The sequence below is a fragment of the Pygocentrus nattereri genome, chromosome 2, assembly GCF_015220715.1.
Source record: "Pygocentrus nattereri isolate fPygNat1 chromosome 2, fPygNat1.pri, whole genome shotgun sequence".
Lineage (NCBI taxonomy): Eukaryota > Metazoa > Chordata > Actinopteri > Characiformes > Serrasalmidae > Pygocentrus > Pygocentrus nattereri.
The window spans coordinates 22,223,690-22,244,692 of NC_051212.1; the positions used below are offsets into that span (position 1 = coordinate 22,223,690).

The 21,003-nt window shown below is 38.7% G+C and overlaps 1 protein-coding gene across 1 annotated transcript; it reads right to left on the minus strand.

The window, feature by feature from the left end:
• Positions 1-6,726: 6,726 nt before the first annotated feature.
• Positions 6,727-20,953, minus strand: cckar (cholecystokinin A receptor). The gene is made up of 5 exons (XM_017699624.2): positions 20,542-20,953; positions 18,514-18,765; positions 14,130-14,391; positions 13,784-13,911; positions 6,727-11,086 (listed from the first exon to the last, which is right to left on the minus strand). Exons 1-5 carry the CDS (start codon positions 20,681-20,683, stop codon positions 10,485-10,487), a joined length of 1,386 nt encoding a protein of 461 aa, XP_017555113.1. The 5' UTR covers positions 20,684-20,953; the 3' UTR covers positions 6,727-10,484.
• Between the last annotated feature and the right edge of the window lie 50 nt (positions 20,954-21,003).

A 21,003-nucleotide genomic window follows, 5' to 3' on the forward strand; every position in this document is an offset into this window, starting at 1 on the left:
TTATTTTTTTCTGTTTACATTGACCTTTTTTCTTTTTTTTCATGTTTTTGGTGTGGAGCTTTAGAATGAAGGACTTGTCTAGAGAGACTACAACTTTAAACTGATCCTGATCAGCTGTGTTTTACATTACTTCCAGAACTGATTAACGAGATTTGGCAGAACGCATATATTTCAGTAATGTCCAGTCATTAACGTCTTGATGTATCTCAGAGTTCAAGTGTTTAGGGATGTTCACGTGTTCTTGTGATAATAAACAATAGTGTCTTTGTAGCTGGAGGCACATATCGTAGCAGCAGTCCAATGTTACAGGCATTTCCTAGTCTTCATTATATAAACACAGTAAGAACTGTGCACAGAATCGCCGTCTACTTTCTTATTTCTCAACAGCTTTCAGAGTGCGATGGTTACGGTTTTCACGTGTCCACTGGTTTCATTGTTCATGTTTTACCGGCTCTTCCAAAAGCAGCTGTTTTTTATGATCTCTGATCAATGTGTATGTGTGTCTGTATGTCCTCTAATATGCCAAATGACTTTTTAACTTAGATTTTCATGCACTGCTTAAAAAAAACAAACAAACAAACAAAAAAAACTTGGCACCAGAGGCAGCTTCGAAAAAGGTTTCTTTCCTTTTGTTAGAAAAGATGTTGGAAAAGCAAGAGCTTCTTCTTTGCGGCACAGTGTGTTAAACTCAAACTGCAATGCCCTCTCTCTCTCTCTCTCTCTCTCTCTCTCTCTCTCTCTCTCTCTCTCTCTCTCTCTCTCTCTCTCTCTGTCTCTCTCTCTCTCTCTCTCTCTCTCTCTCTCTCTCTCTCTCTCTCTCTCTCTCTCTCTCTCTCTGTCTCTCTCTCTCTCTCTCTCTCTCTCTCTCTCTCTCTCTCTCTGTCTCTCTCTCTCTCTCTCTCTCTCTCTCTCTCTCTCTCTCTCTCTCTCTCTTTCTTTCTCTCTCTCTCTCTCTCTCTCTCTCTGTCTCTCTCTCTCTCTCTCTCTCTCTCTCTCTCTCTCTCTCTCTCTCTCTCTCTCTCTCTCTCTCTCTCTCTCTCTCTGTCTCTGTCTCTGTCTCTCTCTCTCTCTCTCTCTCTCTCTCTCTCTCTCGGTCAGTCACACACTTTTTTTTTTCTTGCTGTCTTGCATTCTCTCTCTTTCTACAGACTCTTCCTTTTTTGTCTCTTTCTCTGTTTCTCTTTCTCTAGCTATACCACCTCTCTTTCTTTTTCTATTCTCTCTCTCTCTCTCTCTCTCTCTCTATTGGCTGCCCTCAGTTAAAATGGAAACAGACAGACTGACTGGCTTGATTGTTTTATTACATCATTGATGGATGGTTTCTCTCTGTGATACTTTTGCACTTATTCATTGTTCTTATTGCCATGTGGATCTAGAGAGAATCTTGTTTGTCTTATGCTTTTCAGATGAACTTTGTCATTGTAAACCAGCTCTTTCTTACATTTGTGTAAAACTCACATTTTCTTTTTTACATCCAAATTCCTTTCTTTTTTTCTATCTATCTATCACTGTTGCTCTGGCTCTCTCTCTCTCTCTCTCTCTCTCTCTCTCTCTCTCTCTCTCTCTCTCTCTCTCTCTCTCTCTCTCTCTCTCTCTCTCTCTCTCTCTCTCTCTCTCTCTCTCTCTCTCTCTCTCTCTCTCTCTCTCTCTGTGTCTCTCAATGTACTGTTGTAGTGGTAACAAGCAGAGGTGTTGGTATGGTAGTGGTATCAGTCCTTACAGTAGGATCCTGTGCCGTCTGTGATATTTTAGCAATAACGTGAAACAAGAGGACGTTTTGTTTTCATACATATATAAAACATAAACATTAGTTTGTTTCAGTTGTCTGTTTTGTACATATTGCACCTGCTCAGTTCCATGTCATTAAAGGAAAAAAAAACTTGCAATATTGGCATAAAAATTCAGAAATAAAAAAGTGAGAAATATTCAAATGCTCAATTATTTTATTCTCATGAAGCTGAAAAGTGTTTTAATATGTATGAATATAGTTTACATGGTCTTCCTTGCTAGGTGGAGCTTTCGCTTGTGGTAAATGTAGCTATGACAAGATAATGTGTTTAGGTTTTTCTGTGCTGTTGCACTTCTGAGAACTGATGTCAAAAAAGGGAGAGAACCCTTTCTTTTATGCTTTATCTACTGGTCATACAGTAACTTGTAATTGTTCTTGTTTGTTCTGTTGTCTTCTGTTAGAATTACACCAAATGGAGGCTTAAACATTGTTGTAGATGTTAAGAGACAAAAAAAGCATGTTTCCAGAAAAAAAAATTGTTTAAACTTTTAAAACAATCTGAAGTGCTCAGCAATTGGCATACAGTGCAGTTACCATTCAGGGACTGGACATCGTGATTGAAGTGCACTAAAAACAAACTGCTTAAAATGAACTGATGTAATAGTTCTATATCAATACTGATAAAATTGTCGTGATTCGACTGGCTCTTTCTGGTTTGCCACCCCTGGCCAATTTACAGTAAACATAAAGTGAAAAGAAGTAAACAGTGTCTGCAGCAAGCAGGTTTTATTAATTGAACAGTTTCCGCAAATGTCAAAGCACAGTTGTGGCATGTGCAAAAGTTTGGACACCTCACAAAGGGAATATTTAATCACATCCTTTTTGGTAAATATTATAGCTTGCAAACGCTTTTAGTAACTAGACAGATTTCTGTTCTTATTCTCTGAATTTTTACCCACTCTTCTTGCAGAGCTCGTCTACTTCTGCAATACTCTTGGGCTGTCTTGCATGCACAGCATGCTCAAGATTTACCCACATATTTTTTTTAATGATATTCAATTCAAGAGACTTTTAGGGGCATTTTGGGGGAATTTTAGGGGAATTTTGAGATGTTTTGGATCATTGTCATTTGTAGAAGCCGGACTTTTTTAAGCTTCAGTTTCTTTTGTCCCACTGTCTCACATTTGCTTCCATAATTTGTTGGTATTTAATGGAATTCACTCTTCCATTTATCATTTATCCACACAGTATGTGCTATGCCACTGACTGGTACAAAACCTCAAAGCATAATAGATCCAGGTCAGTGCTTAACAGTTACAAGGTGTTCTTTTCATCAAATGCTCCTCCCCCTTTTTTTTTCCAAGCATAATGTTGATGACCGTCATGACCTATGTGTTGTTTGGCCTACTTCAGGCCCTGAGGTTTGTGATGGTGTTACATAGGTAGGGTTTCCATCTAGTAACCCTTCGATACAGTTCACGCAAAGATGTGCGCTGGCTGGTTTGATGTTCCTTTCCAGTCAGCATATAAGCAGTTCTACCTGAGAGCTCTCTTTGTCTTTTAGCTCTTGGCTTGACTTTATGGTTGTTGGCTCAAGAGTCAGAGAATTCATTACTCCCTGGAATTGTTCATCTAACCAGTCTTAATTACTTAATTAAGGCCTGACGATTATGTCATTCTGAGACTATGCAACGGAAAGTGTGTCCAAACATTTGTACATGCTATTTTATTTTATTCTTTTTTTTTAGGTAATCAAATAAGTAACTGTGCATTAACATTAGCAGAAAACTGTTTTTTTTACAGAGATTGCTTTACATAATTTTCTAAATTCGGCCAAATATGTAAATTGGCCATGGGTGCCCAAACTTTTGCATTAATTCTTAATTATCCGATGTGATTTTCTTTATAACGTTCCTCAAACTGAAGTCTTTTTTAGTACATTCAGCATAAAGATACATGGCTTTAATATTACCTCAGTTCTTCTTCCCTTCCCTTCTTAGCTGCTCAAAACCAGATTTTAGGTCTTTAGTTTTAAACATCTTTGTGTTTAGGTCTAGTAGGTTTGCTGCTTGTCGTAGTGAAAAGACACGGTGGGCTTAAGGCTAACCTGTGTTTAGATTTTTTCAGCTTGCTAGTCACTCAACGCTGATAGGATAGACAGGAGAAAAGCTGTTATCCCCGCCAGAGCACTGACTCGTGGGTAATGTCACTGGTGCCTTGTCAGGGCTGCTGCCATTCTAAATCCTTTAACTCTCTGTGTCCTCTCCACCGAGCCTGTTAAAAGCCTTATTTCACTGCCTTTGATTACTGTACTGTGAGGGAAAGAATTACACAGGAGCACGCTAAGCGCTCCACACGCACCCAGAGACGTTTCCATTTAGCTGCCCAAACATTTTATTGGGTTGCTGTTTGTATATATGAAAGCACCCAGTTCAGGCGCTTAAAAGCTTTGTTTAATCCTTTGTACTTGTGAAGCTAGACATTTCACCTGCCAGCGCAGACTGTTGATAGATATGAGAAAATATCAGCCTGACAGATCACAGTGGGTTTTATATCATGCTGGGAATGAACTGAATATGATACTTGTTTCCGCACTGTCTGATATTACGCATGCAAAGAATTACTTATTAAAGCGGCGATGTCATGGAATTTTCCTTCACTTCTTTGGTTGAAGAATCCGTTTCAAACCATAAAATTCAGTTCCCAGCCTATATATGGACCCTGATCCACAAAAACAGCCCACTTTGAATGAATTTGTAATGTCACAAAAAAAAAAAAAAACCACCACATTAACGAACATTAACATTGTTTGAGCCCCACCCATTCATGGTGAAGTTACAAGGAGTTTGTTTTACCCCGACTGCTTTTTAAATGAGGCACAATATATGCCACCTATCAGAACAGAGGTCGTTTACAAATAACAATCTCAAAGACACAATAACCAAAACAGCCTATTTAAATCCAAGAGATAGAGAGAGGTCAGAAAATGGTCATTTAAAAATGAGCTATGCCTGTTACACAAATGTGATAAGTGGACCCCAAAGAATACATTAAAATACATCCATCCATCCGTTTTCTAAGCCGCTTCTCCCTCAGGGTCGCGGGGGGGAGGGTGCTGGAGCCTATCCCAGCGGTCATCGGGCGGAGGAAGGATACACCCTGGACAGGCCGCCAGTCCATCGCAGGGGCTGCATAAACAACTGTACGAATAAAATCACGGCACATTTGAACTGCCTGGTGTTAAATTAAATGGGTCTCATTCAACTGTTCTTAGAAAAAACTCTCTTCCTAAAACCTCCCTTCTCACCAGTTCCCACGAAGATTCTGACCTTCGCTAATGTTTTCTTTTTTGTGATTGTTCTTAGGTAAGAATAGAATCTACACACACTCAAGAGCACAAAGGTGTGAACATTCTGCCGTTTCAGAACGCGTCACGAATCTGACAGACTTTTTCGTGGGACCTTTCTCAAGATCAAATTTAAGAAAAAAAACTTGTGATACTGGTGAAGGAGGGCCATTGTTCTTTTTTCCTGACACGGGGGTTGCAAGGCAATGAAGCTGTAAAATGATCTCAAATCATCATACCATGATGTAGAAGTTACTTTGTGAAATGTATGTATTGTAAGACCCCTAATGTCTACGGGGAAACCAAGGCTGGGAGATCCTTTGGGGTATTGTTTATACATTTTTAGAATACAAAACTGTTTACTCATTTTTCAAAAATAAATTAAAAATACATAACACTCTTTTAAAGAAACTCTATTAATGCTGGTTTATTAACTATTTGAAATAGTTGTGTAGCACACATGCTCCTACATTTTCTAAAAAAAGGACTCGAATGGCTTCTTTACAAAAACAGTTAAAAGCCATGCTAAAGCCTGAGCAGACTGATCAATCAACGTGACGAGCCAGTTGTTTATCTCGGAGTTTATCAGCTCAATTAAGGAGTGACTGAACTGAACAGTCTCCTCAGTAGTGGACATGTTCACAAGCCTAGCTTTAGTGTTGTTCTGGACAGGATGTTACACACCTGTCATTTACTGAAGCATGCACACTTACGCAACTTACAGTCCCATTTATAACTATGTGTAATTGGGATATGGCAAATTGTTTATAGAAAATGTTTTAGTTTATTTAATTAGTTTTCTAGTAAGGAAAGTTAAAGGTGGGACAATGTGTCTTTTAAAAAATAGTAAAAACAAAAAGTTGTTCCCGAATTCAGTTCCTGAGTCTGCAGCATTGTAGTTCTGCTCAAGGGATTGTGGGAGTAGCAGTGGACTAGCAGAGCAAGTGGAGGGAGGAACTTTATAAAATTCAAGAAAAAAAAAATGATGGAACATTTTAACAGAAGACATGGAGAAAGATGGGCCAAGCCCAACACGAGATGTTTTTTACTGATGATTTTGGGCTCCAGATTGAGTCCAGATCTAAACTCCATAGACAATATTTGGTCTTAAAAATACAAACTAGTTTGGCAATGTTTTTCAACTGTTTGAAGCCAAGTTTGATGCTGAGTGGAATGACTCTTCTTTCTGCTAAAGCCTGTCTGCATATTTACCCACAACATTTTAAGAAATCAAAGGGAAAAGCTATTCCGTATTATGTCAACTTTTTGCAACAGGTTTGTTGTTAAGACCATTAAAAGCTTAATGTTTTGCCATTCTGGGCTTGTCCCACATTCTTTTTCTACGAGAGTGTGCATGAAATAGTAAGGGCAAGGAGCAGTGTGAGCTAAGTAAAAATGACAACAGCAGAGTTTTTCAGTCTGCCTTAAGAGGATGCAGTCTGAATGCATTCGAAATGTATTATGAATATGTGATGTTTTTATGTCTTGTAAAGAGTGAAATAATACAGATGTAGTACTGCTCCTAAATGCCTTCACTTAAAATGAAAACATGTGACTCATGTGTTGGAATGGTGTAATATGGCCTTCAGTAGGTGTTTGTGTTTTTGGGCAGGAGTATTTGGCTTAGATGAACAAACCGCAGAACATGCAGTACTTTAATTTAGCCTTTATTATGTTTAACATTTCATCACAAGCAAGCAGGGATACATAAGCAATTACACTATCTGAATATATATGATAACAGCATTATATGCACTTTATTCACTATTTACAGTAGATGCAGTTTATTATTGCTGTTATAATCAAACTTAAAAAACATTTAAAAAAATTCAAAAGAACCTGAAGTCATACAAAATGCTACATTTTCCAATGTCCCATTTGTGAGGGAAAGGGCGCAGGTGTGGGTGATGGCCATTCCACAGGTGCTTTGATGTTGCTGGCAGGTGTGAAAAGTCTCATGTGAAGATAAAGAAAGACTGCATGTCAAATAAAGGGTACAAGGTGCAGTTTGAGGAACGCACAGTGTTTGGATAAAGAAGCAAACATACCACATCAACATACGAGCGCTGCTGGTCAGGAATGACGTACAGCAAAATTTATTTACACATAATCCACATATTTCTGTGGCAATGACAATAAATTGGCTGATGGATGTGCTCTGCAAATGTAGTCTTTCAGTATATTCCTGTATCGTATACCGGCACAAACAAGACAGTCGCACTTCAGTGTGTTGTTTTTGTCATCTGAAAAACTGCCCCATGGATAAGTCAATGATACATGGCTGAGATTATGTACACAGATCCTCAAGCTGAGTTCTGCGGTGTTACTTTGGCAGTGTTCTGAAGCCCTGCGCATGGTTCCACTATGCTGGAGGTCTGCAAAGTCTCTGAAAGCGCAAGCTGTGCGTTTTCTCAAAACATCTGGACAGCCTCAGCCACCTTCAGTCTGCGTGTTCCACGGAAAGAGCCGGTGGAGAGATGGTACCTTTGACTTTTAACCCAAATTCATGACACAAAGTTGATTATATCAGCCTGCCTCAAGATAGATATCACATATTTTGACTGTCTGAAAATATACAAAAAAAATACAAAGTTTAACCCATAGCCCAAATGTAGCAAATCACCTTAAACATGTTTGATGTCTGAGGTTTGCTTCTTTAGTTTTGCTCTATAGCCACGAGTTTAATGTACCTCACAAAGACATCACTAACCAGCACTGTTAAAGAGGAACTTCATCATCTTACTGCATAATTCCAAGGTTGAGATGTAAACAAAGTCATTCAGCATGGTTTGATATGAAATGGTGCATTTTAGAGAAACGTACTGACTCAGACGTCTTGTGGTGGTTATAGGAATCAGGGTTAATTATAACCATTTTATTTACTATCCAAAATGACCTGTGGATGTCAAGGGTCTTTGAGTTTATATATGTAATGTTGCCAATGGGAAAATAGTAGTAAATCTGAAAAATATGTTTTATTTAATGCCTTACAGCCCATCATAAAACACTGTCTCAGGTATAAGGCAACATATTTATAACCATTTCATGCCGTAGTTACTTGTGGTTTAGCTTTTAAAGGCATTATATGCTTCGGTCTTCCAGTTATTGACATCACCTCTCTCTGTGTTTCTTTTGAAAGAGCATTTTACATCAAAGCATGCATCCCAGATGGAGAAAGTTTAACATACTTTGGGTGGGGGGCATGCAATATAAAATGTGCCTTAACTTTAACTTGTGCATTAAAATATGCAGAAGTGAGTTCTCTGCAGAGGATGTATTAATTTATTTTCATTTTAAAATATCATCAAAGCATGTAATGTGACCAGGGCACAAAAACGTTTTCAAATGAAAAATATTGAAAAATTGTCAAACTAAAGAAGCAGCCTTCTAAATCATGTCTCAGTATAGCTTGACTCATCAGCTACAGTCACTTTCTATATACTCGCATTCTGTATATTGATTATAGTACACAGAAAATGTGTTTAAGTGTATATTTTATGAGCATTTGTTTCTATCCAGAGAACTGGAGGTGGGCCACACAACTGGAAAGACACCAACGGGGCACAGACAGTTCATAAACTTTGTCTTATGTAAGCGTCCCATATGAGTCAGTGCCCTAATGCGGACTCGAGACCCTCTCAAGCTGTCCACAGTCATGCTCCATTTGATGCGCGTGTTTATTGGACCATGATTTGCACCCGAAGTTAAACACTGGACTCTGTCTAGCATCGATCTTTCAAGGTCCCTGCCAACCGGTGCATGTGCATTTACGCCTGTCTCGCTTATCATGAGCTGTACAACCATGTTAGCTATTCAGCCGTCAGTCAACAGCCTGGTCTCTGTTTCGAAGGAAGATTCACATCCGTGTTCAATGTCCAAACTTAATGAAAGTCTTCAAACACTAGAGCTGCCTGGATTGAACGTCATAGTCTTTGGATATGCAGTACTGTGTAAAAGTCTAAGATGAACCAAGAAAATTGTTTAGAAGTATTTATCTGTGAAGCCAGTGTGTTTCCCTTGGAAGAGAACTATATTACATTAGGATTAAAATAAATAAAGCATTAACAGGTAGATAGCAAGAATGTGTTGTTGTCAGAAATATTGTTTGTACCTTTTGAGATGCAGAGAGCAGAAGAACAAAGGTTTGGTGGCTCGTCTGCTGGATTCACCTCAGCTACTGCCGATATCACAGAAATCCACAGTGCAAATGCCTGAGACCAACCTAAATTTATTTAATTTCCATAACGTTATTCATTTTCCTGGCAATATTACTGAGGAGATTAGATATAAGATAACCTACTTGCATGAGGAAAGGGAAAAGTCAAAGGAAACTTAGGCTAAAAAGCAGGAGTCTCCAAAACTGAAGTTAAAAAAGTCATTAAAAGAGATACCGCAAGATTTGGTGGACCAAAATGATCCCAATCAGAAACAATACTTAAAGCTTTCATCTTTTAGAGAAAGGAGAAAATTGTTCACTTGTTTTATCATATCTAAAAAAATCCCCAGTTGTATCTGTCCATCCTTCTACTGTGAGACGAATACTCAATGCTATGGCTCTCATAGGATGTGTAGCTGTCAAGAAAACATTACAGAGAGAGGTAAATGGACGAAAAAAGAAGAAAACTTTAATCTATTCTAATCTTCTCGTGTTGTCAGAATAATGGGCTGGCCATCCCAGGTCAAGACCTCAGCAACACTGAATGGGTTTGGCTTACATGGATCATGAAAAGCAGCAAATGCAACCAACTTCTAAGATCTTTGGTCTTTGACTTTTGCACAGTACAGTTTAATATGCATTTGAGGCTCTAAAAAATCTAAGTGCTTTGAGCATTATGACTAATATTAGATATTACAGATGAATTGGGTGTCTTGATGAATAAAGGCCCAGAAAATAAAATCATTTTGGCTAAAATTACTACTCACCAACTGGTTAACCATTGGACCAACAAAGTTTAAACATACGGCAAAGCAGACTGCAATTACAATAAATGGCTAAATTAATCAAAACATTATATTTTGGCCATATTATTCCGCTCTACTCCCGGTCATTGCATGTGTTTATACTATCAGCACACCTGATTTGAATACAGCACTGTACTGTGTAGTCCAGACATGGCTAAACAGTACAGCACATAATGTAAATACTGGGTTGCCTCCAGGAGATATTTTGATATGGTTAGGCTAACACACTGACACATACAAATGCACGACATACTGTGTATTTCTATTTATTCTAAGGTTAATGTTTTTGCGAGCAAATAAGCGCTTGCTGCCCAGATAAATATATTTATTCAGGTGTCCTAAGACTTTTGCACTGTACCATATGCTGTACCGGAAAGAGGTTCCTCTAAGCTGACCACTTCAGGAACCGACAGTCAGTATGTTCTTCGTCCGCTCTCTTCCATTGCCCTATGCCTGTGCAGACCCGCGAACGCTGGTGTACGTCAGTCTGGTCAGTGTTCCGCTGGAGTGTGCATTTCCACTCTCCTGCCTGAAGCCTCCTCCACACGCTAGAGTGCCAAGCCCCCCTCCTCCTCCTCCGCTGAGGCGGCTGCTGCCTCTGCCCTCGCTGTCTGGCTCACACGTGCACCAGGTGAAGGTGGCCAGCATGCCCTGGCGGAAACTTTTGTTCATGAAGCAGTAGATGATGGGGTTGACACAGGCTGAGGTGTAGGACAGCAGGTGGATGAAAGAAATGGGTGCCCCTGACAAAAGCCGGTCAGCCATGCGCTTGTCGAAGGCCCGCCAGGCATTGACCGCAAAGACCGGCATCCAGCAGAGGAAGAAGAGAACCACGATGACCAGCAGCATGCGGATGACTCTCTTCTTGGCCATCAGGTTGGCTGTGGGGCTGTTGCTGCAGACGCGGCTCAGCTTGGTTTTGGGGTTGCTGGAAGTGACCGTCAGGGCTTGGTGCTGTTCCAGGGTTTCAGAGCGCTTCTTTTTGGAGGGCTGAATATAGCAGCCATCACCGTCAGTAGGCTTCAGGCTTCCAGTGCTGCTCTCTCGGTCTGAGAGAAAGAACATTTAGGAAATGTCCAAACAATAATAATCACTATAGTTTGGAAAATATATTTTAAGATATATTTTAAGCTTGATTACTCTTTTAAAAATCAAGGGTTTACTGGAGGAATGCCAAGGAACCACTTTTGGTTCTGTAAAGAAATTTTGGTAAAATGTCCTACGAATCCTGTATTTATTATGCATTATATTAAGCATTGCAATGTCTGACTTGTATAACTGCTTACTAAGTTGTGGTCACGACTTAATTATCTCGTTCCCACACCTTACTAAGTCATGGCCATGACTTAATTATCTCTTTCCCATACTTTACTAAGTCATGCCCACACGTTATTTTTTATATAGGATGTCACCAGCAGGGCTCTGTACATTATAATATCTGTGTGGACAACGACAGTAAACAGTAGCTACCTTGTAGCTCATTTTAAGGTAGCTTTGCTAATTCAAGCCTTAAACAGTTCCTGCATTGACAGATGGAGAAAAGCAACACATATTCACATCTGCAGTGTGCAAAATACCCCCTGGTATTTGTGGGGTCCCATATTGACTTGCTAATCTGGCATTGGCTGGCTGCTGACACACCACAGCGGCGCTGAGGCTAGCTTCAATTCACTCTTTCCACCAATCACTTGGGAAAACTTTTCAGATTTATAAATATGTTACGGCATATTGTAAAGTTTTTCAGAGGTATCTCTGGCATAGTTACAGTTCGTAGGCTATGAAGGACCAACTAGGTGAACCAGTTTGCTACAGAGCCACCCTGATGCAGCCTAGTGCTACAGCTGGTTTTGGAAGAAGCAACTAAACAATGACACTATAATCTCATAATAAGTCAATTTTTTAAGGCACCTGGCAGAGTTTTGATTTTGAGACATTCAAAGAGCCCCAGGACCCCCTGTACGTTGGCATGAACTGTGGAGTGACTTTTGTGCCACACACATTTTACACATGATTATCTCACTTAAAGCTTGTAAAGAGCTCTAATATTGCTGTATGAGATGAACTGAAATAACATTTACAAGCTGTTTAAAAACAGCTATTATTGTCTATAATGTTTTTCTGAACAGATTTTATAATACATCACAGGATCTGACTTCATGCAGTCATACATTCTTCTTTAAAATGTGTTGTGCAGGTAACTATAACTACTTATAAACAATGATACAGGCTTATGCTTGATATTATAAGGTATTATGTATGATATATTATTCCGTATTAATGCACTTGTAATGCATTATGAATACAGGATTCATAAAAAGTTTGACCAAAATATTCATATGCATTTTAAAATAAATAAGGCTGTGTAAGTGTGATGAACCTTTTAAAAGTTAAAACAACATCTATACCATGCAAAGGTTCTCTGTCAAGTGACCTATCCAAAAACCCATTCAACCTAATGAGAATTTTAGCTCAAAACATATATCAAAACACCTGCTTTTAAAATGCAAAATTAATGTGTTGTTTGTTTTGTTTGAAAAAAGTGGAGCACTCAATTCAGTGGAGTAGCTCAATTGTAATCACTATAGCTTAAATTGGCACAATTGAACTTGCTGAAGTTGCTTGAATACATTCCTAAAAATAAATGTGCCAAAAAGGGTTTGATGTAAAAATAGCATTTTTAGAACCTTAAGTCAAAGTTAAAATATTTAGAAACTTTTATTTGTAAGAGTGTAGTGTATACTATCCATTTTCTGACCAATCTTATTGTCTTCCTATCTCACTGTATTGTGTTTGAGAGGGAGAGTGTGGACAAACTGTATTTTTTGCAGGTACAGTATTTGTAATATGAGCAACAGTACTAAGTAACTCTGTTTTTGGACACAGCACTTAACATTATGTAAGAATTTCATGATGATAGGACCAGTGTAAATGCTCCAAAATAAACTCTCTTTACTTTTAACTTAAATAAAAAAAGTTATTTTAAGTTTTACAATGTTTTTTGCCTGCTCTTGTAAAGTTGTCATTTTGGTGACTTGGTCTTTTGGACATTACTGATTTCTAGTATTACAATAAATACAAATGATAGTATATATTATTAGTACATAGTAGATTTTATAGTACATATTTCTTTAGTGTATAGTACTGATTTTATGTCCATCAATGTTTGTTTAACCATTTCCATACCTCTCCTTGTGAACCCCCAGTATTAATTGTAGTAATCATCTAATATCTAGTGCTGAAATGTAACAAATACAATAGCTGGGGCAAAGAAGAGAAATCAAGAACCAAATATTTCTTTAAACTGTTCTTTAATCTAGCTCACAATGTGCCAACAGTTTTTTTTAAGTAAGACATTCATGTTATTTTTTCTTTATTCTAAAGAATTTGATGCTTTTACAGGCACTAACACACTTACTGCCCAGGCACATGGTTTTAGACAATGTGTTTAGGGGTCTAGGTATAGTACTTGTATATTGTGGAAGGAAATAAAAAGTTAAAAGGTAGCAAAAAGCTACATTGGCAAGGCAAGTTTACTTACCTTTCATACACTGTGGTCATTCAAAGTACTTTACAAATAAGAAAATGCAAATGATTTCAGACGATTCAAATTTAAAATGATAAAGTAACAAATGTAAAGGAGAATGGACATTAAAAGCATGTTTAAACAATAGATTTTAAAAGATTAAAAAATAAACATTGCTTTATAAATCTTATTTAAAAATTAGGATAATATAGAGAACATGTACCTCGATTTGACCTCCTGTTAGCCATTTCAAATTTGATTCCTCTGTAGAGCTCGACAGAGATGAGACCATAAGCTGTCATCATCACAATTCCCGGCACCAAAAAGAGGATCAATAAAAGGAACACATACCTGGCAAGAAAAGAGATGTTTCATAGCTAGAAAGATCAACAATTTCCAACACTATAGACAGTAATGTTAATTCTGAAGCCTCAGCACCAGATACTTCTGGATGCTGATCCATATCTTGAAGCATAAGCTCACATCAAGATATGGAGTAGTTATTATGGCTGATGATCCACTGTAGCTGCAGTTGTTGGTGCTTAACTTCTTACCATGCTTCTTCTTACCATGACTGCTGTATGATGTCACTGGGCCAGACTGGACGGCACATGTTGCCAGTGGTGTTGTTGTTGCGGCGGTAAGGTACCAGGTTACTGGAGATGGGGTAGGGCAGCATGAGGAGGAAGGAGAAGAGCCAGGTGGCGGTGATGACCTTGGCAGCGTGGGACTTGGTCTGCCACGTACGGGATGTTAACGGATTGCAGATAGCACTGTAACGCTCCAGAGAGATGGCCACCAGGTTGAAGGTAGATACGCTTACTGAGATACCTGTGTGTGTGTTTAAAACAAAGAAACAGAGCTGGTGAGTTCATCCTGCTTTATCATGAGCTGTTGTACTGCAATACTAAGGCATATTATTAGGGTTGTTATCAGCCCGCTAAAAGAACTGAATATCAACACAGACATAAAAAATGATATGACATGTAAACATTGGTCATGCACTCAGTGAACCACTGAGACTGAAAGAAAGACAGTGCTGTGATACTTCATTTGTTATTATACAAAGAAAAGTATTAAGTAACGCTTAATTTAATTTAAAGCTTAATTTTCTTACAAACACTATTTTTTCCTCTCTCTCAAAGATAAAAGCTTTAAGAACGTTTTTTCTGATGGAGATTTGGTTAGGTGGTCTCCCAGGTCTTGCATAGTTGTTAGGAGTTCCACTCATAGTGTGTGAAATTATCAAAAGTTTCATAGACGTTGGAAATTTCATTGAATTTTGGAAGCTCCTTTTTATCTATTTTCCTTTTACGTTTCATCTGACAGTGGATTATCTTATATCTAACCTCAGAAATATCTCCAGGAAACATAACATAAATGTAAATGTACATATAAATAAGTAAGCTGTACTTAATAGCTGTTTCTACTGGAAATTAAACAAATGAAGGCTGGTCTCTGACTTTACAACAGTACTGTAAAACACTGTAAATACTGTAAAGTACGGTAATCACAGTAAAGCACTGTAAAGGTGTCAAAAAAGGGTCTTTAGAGTGATTTCATAGAAGAACCACTTTTGCTTCCTTTGAGAACCCTTTCATTGGAAGGTTCTTTTAAAAACTTTTACTGTAACTGAGACATGAATGTGAAGAACCTTTCACACTAAAGAAAATCCATATAATGCATAGCAATTAAATCTGGGCATTTTCCTAAAACCATACATTCAAGCCAATAACTATTTATGAACCTCTGTTTTCAAGGTTGAACAATGAACACGTCACCTGATGTTGTAAGTATACTCCATTAGTTATGTTAGTAGCTGCTTGCACTTTAATGATTTGACACACTTTATGACTTGTCTGGAAGCTGATCCAAGATCTGACTGTTATTATGAATGATAACCAGTATGATCTCTTACCTATCCATGCTAGCAGACCCACACAGCAATAACAACGGAGCTCATAAATCCAGCCATAAGCTAGCGACACAGAATGGAGTAATGTAAACACGTACAACATGCAGACAGATTTGGATATGAGGACATATGACAGCGCCATTGTCTTATGGTCCAGTCTCACTGGCTTTATAGCATCATAACTAGTACAAAATGAGAGTAGATATTTCTCACTGTAACCGATGGCATAGATGTCATACTGATCAGCACAAACTGGACATGAGAGGGGAAGAAAAAAGGAATTCATCTGATCAAAGATATCCTAACACTGATTGTACAATACTCATTTTTATTTTCTGATCTCAAGTTTCAGTATCAGCTGATACGTCTTTAAATACAGCTGTACAGAGTTCCAATTAATCTGAAAACACAGTATCAAGAAAAAAAATAGTGCATTAGATTATATGAAATATGATCAATTATTATAATTATTATTTGAGTCAGTTTCTGTTCTACCAGTGGAATGGCTCTAAAGGGTCAGCAGAAAGAGGCAGTACAATAATCTACAGTTAGACTATTATGCTAAATATACTAAAACACTACTACCACAGAGCTAACATCACATCAGACAATGTGAGAATTTGTCACAGGACTGTTTTTTCCCTGAAAGTGATATCTGGTATGTGACTGGTGTCGTCTCTCAGAAGAACAACATGTTTCCAGCTAAGTTTTATAATAAAATAACAATTCCTTTATTTGATCTAATTATGCTTTATAATTCTACATTATGATGCATATTTGCATTCCTTTTTTGTTGTAAAAAGTCTTAACTGAGTCAAAGATGCTGAGGTTTTGTACAGGTAATGTTGTTAATAATATATTTCTGTTGTTAATGTTGTTAATAATGTATTTCTTCTTGTAAAGCAACAGATTGATTGTTTAAGTAGTTTCAGTATGATACTCAGTATCTGTGCCAGCTGATACAACTGACTTCAGTATAAGTATCAGTATCATAAAAAAGTAGTACGATGCCTTCCTCATTCACTATAAGAGATCAATACATTAGTCTTTATCAGACACCATATCCAGCTTCATACCTCCAAACTAATTCAGAAGACAATCAAGGTTGCCCTTTCTAAACATTAGCTTCTTTGTAACAGTCTGATTCAGGCAGCCAAATTGCTGATCAATAATAAAATGAGAGAACAGAATGTTTAGGCTTTCCTGTGTCCTTTAAAACAAACACCACTGCCTTCTTTACAGTCTCTTTAAGAGACTTGGGCACATAGGCTCAAGCACAGGATTAGCTCTTGGTTAGTTTGCTAACAGAACCAACACAGCCGCATCGCAAGCCAGCATTACTTTAATAGGACAACTTTGATCCCACTTTATTTGGACAGTCCTAAGTAACAGCCCTCTGTTCTTACCTACATCAGACCTTCAGTCCTATAACTATGCGAGTTCAAAAGATTGCACTAATAAAAAAACTTCAATTTTGTAAGTGGAATTACATCAGGAGTGGCGCAGAATACAAAAGAGGCTCTAATGGGCACATTCTTATCTTCACTGTTAAATGCCTATTTTTCTGTTTTTCTGAAAAGCCTTTGTGAAATAAAGGTGGTGGCCTTCTGTCTTGACCTTCAATGTTTATTCAATGATGTCAATTCAATTATGTGCCTAATTATGTCATTTTTTAAGTGTTATATATTTTTACACTATTTCATGAAGAATGGGTGAATAGCAATGTTCAGGAATGACCTGGATTAAAATCGGTGTAATGAATTTGCCAAGGGGCACAATTCAGCTGTTTCATTATGAAAATTTAACACACACACACACATATGTGTATATACATATATATAATATCGCATATGTCGAAGTTAACGCGATAATAACTCATTAACTCAATTTAACGCGATAAAAAAAAATAGTGCCGTTAACGCAAATTCTATTTGGCCCTGCGAGTCATCCGTAGTTCATGTGGAGACGTGGCCGTGCGCGGCGTCTCTCATTAAGAGTAGAGGAGAGAGTTTCTGTGTTTACATTCAAAGACTTTGAAAACAGTCGGATTACAGACTCAGACTGAGGGGTTTAATCTCACTCTGCTCAACCGTCTGATGAAAATCTGCGTTTACCCGCTCGCTACAAGTAATCCGATGCAAAGTGACGCGCATGCGTGGAGTGGCGCTGACAGTGAACGTTACCATGACAGCGGGCATCGCGTGAGGTCCAGCCGTGTTGAATGGCGTATACCTTTCGCTGTGACGCGCCGCGCATGCGCAGACCGTACTCACACGCTCCGACTGGAGTGTGATCGGATTCAGGCGTTTACACGGATATTATTCTCTGTTTAACGGCGTATTTAGAGGTTTACCCACCTCCTTCAATCGGATAAAAACTGTATTCCAGTCAATCGGCCAATTCCGATTGAGCTGTTAGTCGGATTATTAACGGATTATTGGGCTGCATGTTAACGAGGCTAGTGAGCCATGTTTACATGCTGTTTACCTGCTGTAGCTCTGTGGACACTACACGTCTTTAATGAAGTCCAACTGTGTCATTTATTTGTTTGCGCAGTACTGTGAAGTCCTGTAGGCTGTGACTGAGTACAACTTCAGCACAATTGAAGTTTAATTTAGTTTTAATTTTCTTTTGTTACACATATCTGAGCTGAGACACAGTAGTGTGTGACTACATGTCTTATATTTGAGACTACAGCTCCCTAATCTACTACAAATCCAGTGGTGTGTTTTGTAGGTTCAGTATTACTGCCTAGTATGTGAGTGAATCAAACTCCCTTACAGTTTTCTCTTGTCCCAGCAGTTTTTAACATGAGTACATTTAGCATAAAATGTGTTCACCATTTTAATTATAACATTTCACTTAAAAATCCTTATTTTCTATAACATTTACACAGATTTCTTAAAAATAGCTATTAATCGCGATTACCTATATGAAATTCTGAGATTAATCACGATTAAAAATTTGAATCGTTTGACAGCCCTATATATATATATATATATATATATATACCCATATATATGAACACAACTACTCACCCATGAAGTATGTGGCTGTCTTACAGATGCCACTGCCAAAGACAAAGTTCTCCATCAGGTTGGGGATTAGAGTGAAGGGCATGCAGAAGACACACAGCATCAGGTCACTGACCGCCAGAGACAGCAGGAAGAGGTTGGTGACTGTACGCATGCGACGGTTTCGTACTAGCACTGTGATGATGAGGCTGTTGCCCAGGACACCCAGGAGGAAGATGAGGCTGTAGAGGATGATGCGGACCGTCTGGTTTATATCTGTGAATGCAGCCGTTGGATGGAAAAAATATCCAATGTTATATACTTTCAATTATTAACCAATATATGTACATTCAATTTTTATTTTTCTACATACTTGGCATGAAACATCTTTACATTAACATACATATATAATACTGTGCAAAAGTATAGGCACCTAAGTATTTTACTGCATGGTAAATGACTTGGTGTAAGAATGCCATATGTAACATTAGAATGAATGTAATGTTAATGTGGTAAATGTAACAAGACTGTCTTGTTGTCAGAAGGTGTATTGGATGACAACTAGAAATAATAAAGGACTGCTATAAGAAGAGGTTTGGAAATGCTTAAACAAAAGAACAGACATACATAAAATAAGTACTTTTTTGTAATAATGTTGCTTGTATTTGTTCTGCCATTAGTGTTTGTTGAACCAAATACCAAATAAACGCTTACTGTAAAGATAAATAGCTTTTTTAACTGACTTTCACAGGTGTGTAAAACCTTTGCACAGCACTGTAGAGTTGTACAGAGTTGGAAAGTAATGGACTGCAGTTGCTAAAGTTTGAATAGACTGATAAACCTGTTATGAAAGATACAAACCCGTTGCTTATCTCAGTGTTATGGACAGAACCGAACAGTTTTCTCAGCGGTGAACTTGTACACGAGTGATAAGCTTTGCTTCACTTAGTATTGGTCTCATGAACATGCGTCGAAACATCCCTGACAGAAAATCACACCACTAACCACTTTAAAATTGTGTTACTGGGACATGAGTGAATGGAGGGATTTAAAGTTAGAATAAAGAGAAGCAGAATTATTAATCATAATAAGAAGTGAGAAACAGTGCCCAACTGTGTTCCAGGATCTACAACATTTAAAGCTGAGAACTTTAGAACTTTCTGTGTATCACACACTTAATAAATCAACAGAGGAATTACAAAAAGAAGGCTGTCTGGCAGTGACGGTGAGGAATAGTGCAAGGTAAAAATAAAAGAGTTTTTATAGATGTGCAAGATATAATCGACAGGTATTCACTTTTCATCTATGTACAATGGAACGTCACTGAATACATAAAGGATATTTACACACACACACACACACACACACACCCCTATACACAGACACACACACACACACACACAATATATATATATATATATATATATATATATATATATATACACACACACAATTACATGTGTGCGTGTGGTGGCGTGTGTGTCTGTGTATAGGTATGTGTGTGTGTCTGTGTATAGGTATGTGTGTGTGTCTGTGTATAGGGGTGTGTGTGTGTGTGTGTGTGTACACTAACGTAGCAAGAACACATGTCTTTCAGCTGAATTCTGTCGCTCTGCGTTTTTGTCACTTCAAAGCATCGTTTAATTTTAATGCATCTTGGACTCAAACCAGCGCCTGTCCTTACAACAGAAGTACACATGAATTTCACATGCGAAGAAAACACCACATTCACATGGGAAAACATGTTTACCAGTAAAAAAAGGTGCGATTACTTGTAAACACCTGGTTTCTGTGCACTTCACATGTGAAATGTGTGACCTTTCGGTGAGATTTTTTGCGTCAGCCGTATTTTGCCTAATTTTCTATTGAGATCATTTGCTGAAGTGTGTAATCGACCGTCCTCCTTCACCGAGACTCCCCAGTGCGCCACTGCGAGCGCGCTGCGTAACACTGGCGCAGCTGGAGCGCGGAGGCGCACAACTCGCTCCGCTGGACTGAAGTCGATTTGGTTGGTGCTAAAGTGGCTTTAAAGAGTGAAGAGCTGCTGGTTACCTTTAGGCTCTCGGGTCAGGCCGGTGGGCGCGGTGGGACTGGGGCTCTCACAGTCTGAGAAGTTCCCGAAGGCGATTCCGCACAGCAGTCTGTAAATGTCCGTGCTGTTGAGCAGCATGTCGTGGATGGGGAAGGGCTCCATGTTGTCTCGGGCTCTCCTTCGTCCCCCAAATCGAGAAGTGCTACAGAAATACCTCCCTTCTTCATCGAGAGAAGAACAGACACTTCGGACGGCTGGTGGCGCGCCGTGGTTTCATCAGAGGGCGCCTGGCCATGGCATGGTGAGACTGTCCGAGCGGTCAGGAGCCAGTGACGTGCGGTTGAAGGATGGAGACTGATACAGGAGAAAGGGTTCGGGCTCACTGAGTGCGTGTCTGCGCGCTGAAGTGCTGGAGCAGTGAGGAGTTCGCGCACATGGAGAAGGGTTGAAGCTCATGGGCGGAACTGCAGACTCCGCCTTTA